At 46.7% G+C, this 10000-nt stretch overlaps 1 protein-coding gene across 3 annotated transcripts in view; it reads right to left on the bottom strand.

Annotated features, from left to right (window-relative positions):
- The window catches only part of npr1a (natriuretic peptide receptor 1a), a 36606-nt gene that overhangs the window by 20155 nt on the left and 6451 nt on the right, over positions 1–10000 (bottom strand). For all 3 annotated transcript variants that reach the window (XM_070984510.1, XM_070984509.1, XM_070984511.1), the window contains exons 2-5: positions 8336–9072; positions 6057–6247; positions 4901–5014; positions 4375–4534 (exon numbers count right to left, since the gene is read on the bottom strand). In XM_070984510.1, the coding sequence (XP_070840611.1) occupies positions 4375–4534; positions 4901–5014; positions 6057–6247; positions 8336–9047 (1177 nt within the window). In that variant the 5' untranslated portion in view covers positions 9048–9072. The remainder of the gene's footprint in view (positions 1–4374; positions 4535–4900; positions 5015–6056; positions 6248–8335; positions 9073–10000) is intronic.

The raw sequence follows: 10000 nt of genomic DNA on the forward strand, positions 1-10000 counted from the left end.
TGTTTGTCTTTAAAACGTTTCACAAACTAAAACAACAGAAAAGTTGTTTTATTAAAGACAAACGACTGATTTAATGTTTGAAACAACATCTGCAGCTGACGGATGGAGACGTTTTCATGGAGACTAACTGAACGCGGGGACGTCTGTCTTCATCATTCCGTTTGTTTTCCTTTCTTTCTTTGGCTTTTAAACCATCAGACCGAAGGTTCGGGACTCCGTCGTCTCTCTTCTGCTGCTGATGGAGTTTCAGGTTTTAAATGGTAGATGAGGTCTGATTGGTGGAGCCTGAGAGGACGAGATGAGGGGATTGACAGCTCCATGGCTGAAATAATAAACACTGCTCGGTGAGTAAAACACTGCAGGAACAACAAATGTAATCATCATGAGCCGCTGATGTCAGCAAAGCCTGATGGTCTCTGTGACGCGTTTAAAAACTACAAAATACTGAAGGTTTTTTTAACGTCCACGTGTTCAAGAAGCTTTTTCCTGGAACTGTTTGCAGCAGTTTCACCGACAGATGAGCGATGACTTCCTGTCTCTTCCTGTTCTGACCCGAAAACAATAACAAGGCTCAGCTTCGTGCTGCACATTACAGCCCTGATAGTCCCTGAACGACACCCTGCATGTCTGCAGCTCCTGATTGGTCGGACAGCACCTGGTGTGAATGTAACCGAGCTGCAGGTGATCGTACCTGTACGAAGTGTCGTATGATGTCATGTGATGCAGCGCTGCTGACGAATGCCGCGTGTGGAAAACTAAACAAAGTGTTTTCTACATTTGTTAAAGGACGAATATTGATCAGTGGCACAGTGGAAGTATTGGAAATGTTTCCCATGATGCTCGTGTTTGTGTCTCTTAAAGTCTTCACTGGCAAATCGAACTGTTTGATAGAAATGATTTATTACGACTCCTGTAAATCTGACCTGAGATCTGATTTGAGACGTTTCCAGTGAAGTTAAAAAGAGCAAATTGAGCAGAATTCATGTTCAGCCTCTGATCATTTGTATGATCCTACGTCACACACAGACCACATCCTGCATGGTCACGGCGATATTCTGCCCTGCGCTTCGCCTCTCAGGCTGTGTGAAGGTTACTGTCCTACACTCTGATTGGTGGTGGTTGCAGGTCACATGTTTAACTCGCAAAAACAAAACATTTGCACATCAAATTTGGATTTTTCATGCAGATTTCATGTCAGCAGTGTCAATCACTTCACTCTGTCCATTACTAACGAGCCCAGACTGGCCAATCCAGAGCCTCGCTGCTCTGTGAGGTCACCATGGGAACCAGAGTCTGACAGTTTCCTTTCTGTTGTTTTTCTACTTGACCTGTCCATCATTAAATGCTCTCTCTCTGTCTCACACACACACACACACACACACACACACACACACACACACACACACACACACAACACACATATTCTCACGACTGCAGTGAGTGTCAGCAGGGAGTTAGCGGGTTAGCGTAGCATTGTAGTGTAAATGTGTACCAGCTGGCAGTGACACTGGGAACATGAAGACAGGACGTCTAGGACTAAAACCACCAACCCCAGGAAAACCACCACAAGCTCTCTGATTGGCCAGTGAGTCAGCTGAGTCTCTAGTTCTCACAATTGCAATCAGCCATTTGCAGACGCTTTTATCTGATACGACGTACATATGAACTCACACACCGATGGCGTCAGAGGCAGTTTTTTTGGGGTTCGGTATCTTGCCCAAGGACACTTTGGCACATGGACTGCTGAGGCCAGGGATCGAACCACCGACCTCCTGATCAGTGGACGACCGCTCTGCCTCATGAGCCACAGCTGCCCCACTCGCTGGAACTTTGAGTCACATGACCCTCTGAGCACGACGAGATGAATCCAATACCTGTTTAGATTGTTTGTAAAAAAACTGTACAAGGAGCAAACAGGGTCCAGATCTCACAGAGGTTCAGAACCACGGATGCCGAATATGGAGAGATCTTTGCTCTGTGTTCACACCTGGTCCAATCTCTCCACCGTGTTCACACCTGGTCCGATCTTCCTCTTTGTTCACACCTGGTCAGGTCTTTGCTCTGTGTTCACACCTGGTCACGTCTTTGCTCTGTGTTCACACCTGGTCCGATCTTTACTCCATGTTCACACCTGGTCCGATCTTTCCTCTGTGTTCACACCTGGTCCGATCTTTACTCCATGTTCACACCTGGTCCGATCTTTGCTTTGTGTTCACACCTGGTCCGATCTTTACTCCATGTTCACACCTGGTCCGATCTTTGCTCTGTGTTCACACCTGGTCCGATCTTTCCTCTGGGTTCACACCTGGTCCGATCTTTACTCCATGTTCACACCTGGTCAGGTCTTTGCTCTGTGTTCACACCTGGTCACGTCTTTGCTCTGTGTTCACACCTGGTCCGATCTTTACTCCATGTTCACACCTGGTCCGATCTTTCCTCTGTGTTCACACCTGGTCCGATCATTACTCTGTGTTCACACCTGGTCCGATCTTTACTCTGTGTTCACACCTGGTCCGATCTTTCCTCTGGGTTCACACCTGGTCTGATCTTTACTCCATGTTCACACCTGGTCCGATCTTTCCTCTGTGTTCACACCTGGTCCGATCTTTACTCCATGTTCACACCTGGTCAGGTCTTTGCTCTGTGTTCACACCTGGTCACGTGTTTGCTCTGTGTTCACACCTGGTCCGATCTTTACTCCATGTTCACACCTGGTCCGATCTTCCCTCTGTGTTCACACCTGGTCCGATCTTTACTCCATGTTCACACCTGGTCCGATCTTTCCTCTGGGTTCACACCTGGTCCGATCTTTCCTCTGAGTTCACACCTGGTCCGATCTTTCCTCTGGGTTCACACCTGGTCTGATCTTTACTCTGTGTTCACACCTGGTCCGATCTTTACTCCGTGTTCACACCTGGTCCGATCTTTCCTCTGTGTTCACACCTGGTCCGATCTTTCCTCTGTGTTCACACCTGGTCCGATCTTTCCTCTGTGTTCACACCTGGTCCAATCTTTACTCCGTGTTCACACCTGGTCCGATCTTTCCTCCGTGTTCACACCTGGTCCGATCTTTCCTCTGTGTTCACACCTGGTCCGATCTTTACTCCATGTTCACACCTGGTCCGATCTTTCCTCTGGGTTCACACCTGGTCCGATCTTTACTCCATGTTCACACCTGGTCCGATCTTTCCTCTGTGTTCACACCTGGTCCGATCTTTACTCCATGTTCACACCTGGTCCGATCTTTCCTCTGGGTTCACACCTGGTCCGATCTTTCCTCTGAGTTCACACCTGGTCCGATCTTTCCTCTGGGTTCACACCTGGTCTGATCTTTACTCTGTGTTCACACCTGGTCCGATCTTTACTCCGTGTTCACACCTGGTCCGATCTTTCCTCTGTGTTCACACCTGGTCCGATCTTTCCTCTGTGTTCACACCTGGTCCGATCTTTCCTCTGTGTTCACACCTGGTCCGATCTTTCCTCTGTGTTCACACCTGGTCCGATCTTTCCTCTGTGTTCACACCTGGTCCAATCTTTACTCCGTGTTCACACCTGGTCCGATCTTTCCTCTGTGTTCACACCTGGTCCGATCTTTCCTCTGTGTTCACACCTGGTCCGATCTTTACTCCATGTTCACACCTGGTCCGATCTTTCCTCTGGGTTCACATCTGGTATTTTAAATTTGTTGTTGTGACTCACTGAGATCACATCTCTATCCTCCAGAGCAAAACCTCACAAAATGTCAGTTTCGCGAATTGCTGATTTCAGGGAAACTTTGTGAAACGCTGTCTGTGGAAATTCTTTCACCAAGTGTTTAACATGAGGTGATTTCTTCCTTCGTAAATTTTGAAATTTGAACATCGACCTGTATTTTATGTCAAACATCTGTATCAGTGTTACATTACACACTGTGTTTACACCGGCCTCCGATCCGAACATAGCGTGAGGCAGACTACGTCCACACGTGGTCAGACACCTTTCATCCATCAGTTTGTCCTCGTCTGGTTACAGATCGCAAGTGTAAATAAGAGACTTTTTGAATCTTTCCAGAAGCTGGGAAGGAAGTTACATCAGGGGTTCAGCTCTCTGATAAATCAGAATGATGCGTCAGAGAAGATGACAGTCAGTATGAACTGCAGTACTGCCGACAGTCTGTGCTGCTTTTCAGACTCACTGTCTCTTATTGGTCAGAATATTTCTGGCCTTTGTGGTTTCATGATGAATAAGATTATTTTTAATCCTGACTGTTCTCATACAGCTCTGCACTGTGATTGGCTGAAGCCACTGAGCTGCATGTTACCACGTGAGTTCAAATATTTTCCCCAACAGACTCCTGAGAAAAGAGGAGGAAACATGAAAAACATCTGTCCTCACCTGGGAAGGTCCTGTTCCACATCCTCCTGGTCACTGCTTCTCCTCTGGGCCTCCGAACTGCTCCTGGTCCAGGTCCCGGTCTTTGCTCGCTCAGTGTCTCATTCAGAGCATGAGCGTACATCATCACTCCATCATGGAAGCCTGCGGCTATCAGGTTATACTGACGTACACAGAGACATCAGATTGATACTGAGTCCGGACTCTGGATCATCAGTCACCCTGAAGCTTCAGTCTGCAGTCTACGTTTTACATGACTGTCAACAAATCTCATATTCAGACTCAAACCAACAACATGTTGATCCATCTCTCAGTACTGCCTGACTTCCTGTCTGTGGTCTCAGCTCCAAGCTCATTGGTTCCTACTGAATCATTAAATGCACTTCACAACCACATAATTTCATTTCAAACAAAACTTTAGAGGAGGTCTGCTGCACTTTAAGAATAACATGATGACAAATTTAAATGTACATTTACATGTGTTAATAATGAATGAACAGTTTATTTAGAGTCTCAGTGCATTTGGTACCAGAGAGTCTTTGATGGTGAAGTTGAACATTGTCTTTGCGTCGATCTTCAGAGTTTCAACAAACCGAAGATATTCTGGATTCTGAGGCTCCAGGTAGGTCAGGACCTTCACACTCTGGCAGACAGGTAGAGACAGAGACAGAGGGACAGACAGAGAGACAAAGACAGGCACAAACCTGAAAAAGGCTGTTCTCTGAAAAAATAAAGAAAACCCAAACAATCTACCCTCCATCAAGTGGGCCTTTATTGAGCTGCTACTGCAACCGGGGCCTTTGTTACCTCAACCATCAACCATCAGGCCGCCCCAATCAAATGGGGTGGCTGTGGCTCAGGAGGTCTGTGGTTCGATCCCTGGCCTTGGCAGGCCACATGCCGAAGTGTCCTTGGCTGAATACTGAACCCCAAAACTGCCCCCTATGCTGTGCCATTGGTGTGTGAATTCATGTATATGCCACTTTGAATAAAAGAGTCTGCAAATGACTAATTGTAATTGTAATTGTAACCACAGAAGGCAGCAGGCCTTTATATGAAGCAGGCTTGTATTAGAGGCAGACCCTAATTTCTAGTTCACTACATCTGACAAGTGTCATTGGTCATATAGTCTCAAGCCACGCAAAGTGAGGAAGAGGAAGCAACTCTCAGGGATGTGAACCCTTTAATGATGACACAGTGGACACGAACTCCAGCCAGTCAACTTAACAAACCACTCAGTGTGGCACGGCATGATGGGAAAAGTGGGCCATCGCTACAGTATTTCAGTATAAAGGCTCATTTTGATCCACTCCTGTTTGCCCCATTAAAGGTACTGCATCACATTTTACAAACTCAACACTTCCTGTATCCATTTCAAATTAAAAGCCCTCTAACATTTCAGTGGACAGAAGCCCCACATTTCTCAGTGACTTGCCAGGTTCCCATTCAGCATGTGACAGTGCAAGTTTGCACCAGACAAGCTTGCTAGTTGTTAAGCTTGACAGTAAGATAAGACAGATCTGATCTGTTTGGCTCACATTATGTCATAGTGTTATCACTAATAAATCAGGATCATTGATCAACAGCATCACATTAATAGCAGCGAAGAGCACCTGGAGGTTTGAACAAATGTTGGTCAAGTTGACTCTGAAACAGAAAATAAAGCATCAGATAAAAAGTCTCACCCTGAAGGCATGACGGGCAGCAAAGTCATCCTGGTCGCCTCTGTACCATGGTCTGATGGGGCCCCGCCCCCCCAAACCCTCTGCAAAAAGATCAATGAAGAAGAAGGCGTAGTCCTCCAACTCTACCCCCTCCTTCCAAAATTGGACCATTAGAGTCCTGAAGATGTCCCAGGAACAGCACAGATAAACCACTGAAGAAGAGGAGGAGATCAAAAAGGAGAAATATGAGCCTGTTGCTTTATTTTTTATGAAAGAAGGAATGTTGGAGGGAGGAATGATGAAAAGATTCTTCTTCCAGATGGAGGAAACAGAGCGAGAAAAGAAAAACAGAAAGTGTAGAAGAAGAAGGGACAGAAAACAAGAGGACGGATGTGAGATTGAAAGCTGGTGTCCAGTCAAAAATAGCTACAGCTTCTATGTTCTGCACATGCTCAGTCGTGTTTCTCCCATTACGCCCATAAACTTTATGTACTAGTACAAATCAAATCTAATTAGAAATCAATAATCCATCCAAACCGTCCAGCCTGTCTCCATCAGCAGTTGGACAGATGTCACTTTTACACTGGAGGTCTAAGGGTAACATTACTTCATAAAGCATGATTGTTCAGACATGTGAAGAAGTCACTTGAACCGTGCCTCGCTGATGACCTCATCACTTGCCTGGTCGGTCACCGTGGTGATGGAGACCCCCATCAGCTGTAACTGAGCTGTCTGCACAGGAAACCAACATTAACACTCATCACTGTTTCACAGCCTCGCAGGAAGTGAACTGATCACATTCACACCTGGAAGCCGACCAGAGTTCAGAGTTTTGCTCAAAGGCACCTCGGCGGTGGTAGTAAGGGAGGGGCAAGCGCTGCGAGAGGCGACTGACTGAACGACTGAGTTCACAGAGAGCCAACGACAAGATCAAAAAAATCATTAGGCCCAGTTTATATTTGACTTATTAGTGTCTGACATCACAACGTGGTTCTAAATGTGTGAATGAGTAACGGGGGACGTCGTCCCGCGTTACTACTGCTCTATTACGTTAACAGAAACAAGGTCAAACTTCCCGTTAAGCTGTCGCTGCAGAGATGGATCAGACATGAAAACGCTGCTGACAGACTTCACATGACATGATGTGTAACTCCAGTTCTGTGATGCAGAGCAAGGTGAAGGTTGAGCTGCCATCGGTCTGAAATATTCAGACCCCTCACTAAAGCAGAAGTATGTAAGTTTAAGCAGTAAAATGTTTACGCAGGTTCTGGACCAAGCTGCTCGGAGACCGAAGGGATCGAACAATAACTGCTGATTTGGAGATACGTGGTTTTCCCTGGACAGGAAGGGCACAAAAAATTGTAATCTGAAGTAACTAAAGCTGTCAAATGTAGCACAATCCTGTCCATTATCAGGAAGTAATGGACACCCTGCAGCCAATCAGAATCAAGTATTCATCCAGGTCGTGGTACAACATCCAATTACACAATACACAGTACTCTGCAGAATGAGTACTTCTACTTTTCAGTGTGTATATAATGAGAACGATTCACATGACAGAATCCAGAAAACTTCGCTGTCAAGGGACAGAGAGGACAGAGAGGACAGAGAGGACAGAGAGGACAGAGAGGCGTTTCTTCTTCTCTGCTTTAAGTCCCAGTTACTGATTATCTACAGGTGTGTACCACACACACACACACACACACACACACACACACACACACACACACACACACACACACACACACACACACACACACACACACACACACGCACACACACGCACACGCACACACACACGCTGAACACACAGTCATGTTTCCATCACTTTTGGCAGCGTCACATAGACTTTGACTCATTTCCTGGAGATTTCACACTAAAATTTAATGATTTACTTTGCAGGGACTTCAGTTATGTCCCCGTAAGACAAGCAAGTCCCCACACACACTGAACAAACACACACACTGAACAAACACACACACACACACACACACACTGAGATCAGTCAGAAACTAACAAAGTCAAACATTAAATAATGATTAACCCTCATTTAACGAGGAGAAACAGCAGGAGGAGAGAACGAAAGAAAAAATGAAGGGAGAAGAGAAAAGAAGGACGACTAAAGGAAACAAGGAAGGAACAAAGGGAGGAAGAGAACGGAAGGAAGGACGTTACAAAGGAAAGGAGGAGAGGAAGGAGGGGAGGAAGGACTGAAGACAAAGATGAGTGAAGACTGAAGAGTTACAGGAAAGAAAAAGCAGCTGAGGAACTGAATCTGAGGAGCAGCTGAAGCGTCTGACCTCTGCCGTTGTCACGGATCTCCTGGACCACCGACTTGTAGTTGACATTGTCCGCCTCTATGACGTGGTCACGGATAGTGATGTTGCGATTACCCAGCAGCGTGTAGAGACCCTCCACGGCGAAGTAACATGGCCGGTCGTCGTTGGCGTCCTTGTTGTCGCTGAAGATGAGCATGGTGTGCTGCCGCCAGCCAAACGTCTCCTGGATCCTCACACCAAACTCACCCAGCTTCTTGTGGGTGGGGCCCGTGTTGGTGACCGCTGCGTAGTGCTCGAAACCGATGGCACGGGCGCCGGCCGTCACCATAGGAACCTCCCAGTGGGTGGTGAAGCGGGCGACAGGTGAGGACGAGTAGTCACAGCCGGGGCCGATGAAGGCCCAGGGGTCGTGCGACAACTTGAGGTCGACCGCGACCAGCGGCGCCATGGAGTCCGAGCAGAAGCCTTCTCGGTTCTCGGAGCTGCGGTGAACCAGTTGGAGTTTCAGGCCCGGCAGCAGCTGAGGGTCCGAGTTCACCCGTCGCACCGCCTGGTGGATTGCCGGTGCCACACGAGGCCACGCCCACGCATAGTCCGTGTTGGTCAGAGGCAAGATGGCTGCCAGAGTTACCTCCTGGAGATTCACTGTGGTGTTGTCGGCAGAGAGAGAAGACTCAGCCGATTGGACGAGGAAGAGGAGGAGCAGTAAGGGGCATGGCCACTGGGGCAGCATGATGAAGAGGAGCCTGTCAGTCAAGCTGCAGGGAAAGCAGAAGACAAAGGTGAATAAAACCATGTTCTTGTGGAAAGATTCAACGGTTTTAACAAAGTACATGTGATGAGGTTCGTGTGATCATTAAACAGCTACTACAGCCTAATCCAGTATTATGCTTATTGGGATACATCCATGATTCATTCAGGTCCCATAAGAATACTATACATTTTTTGCTTATGTTGGGCTGTTATGAATAAATGGGTAGGAGAGGACCCCCCCCCCATCACTGCATCTGTGGAGATCTGTGACAGCAGACTATATCTCTCTGGAAAAATTAAGACTTCGTATTAATGGTCAGAATGACCTTTTTGCAGCAAAGTTTGACAAAGTGCAAAGAAACCTGGAAACTCAGACTACAACTGCCTAAAGAGCAAAGCCTGACAAGGACTTTTGACATAATTGCTGTGGATGTATTCTGGATTTGCTACATCTGTCTTACTCGGACAAAACTGAAGTTATAGTAGTAGGCCCTAAACATCTTGGAAAGTCACTTTCTGATGACATAGCAGCTATGGATGGCATTGCGCTGGCCTCCAGCACCACTGTAAAGAATCTGGGAGTTATCTTTGACCAAGACATGTCCTTTCACTCCCATGTAAAACAAATTTCAAGGACTGCCTTTTTTCACCTACGTAATATCGCAAAAATCAGGCTTATTTTATCTCAAAATGATGCAGAAAAACTAGTCGATGCATTCGTAACTTCCAGGCTGGATTATTGCAATTCTTTACTATCAGGCTGCCCAAATTCGCTGCTGAATATTCTCCAGTTGCTCCAGAACGCTGCAGCACGTGTTCTGACAAAAACCAGGAAGCGAGATCATATTTCTCCAATACTCGCCGCTCTGCACTGGCTCCCTGTAAAGTTTAGAATAGAGTTTAAAATTCTCCTCCTTACTTACAAAGCCATAA

Source organism: Chaetodon trifascialis, chromosome 17, assembly GCF_039877785.1.
Source record: "Chaetodon trifascialis isolate fChaTrf1 chromosome 17, fChaTrf1.hap1, whole genome shotgun sequence".
NCBI lineage: Eukaryota > Metazoa > Chordata > Actinopteri > Chaetodontiformes > Chaetodontidae > Chaetodon > Chaetodon trifascialis.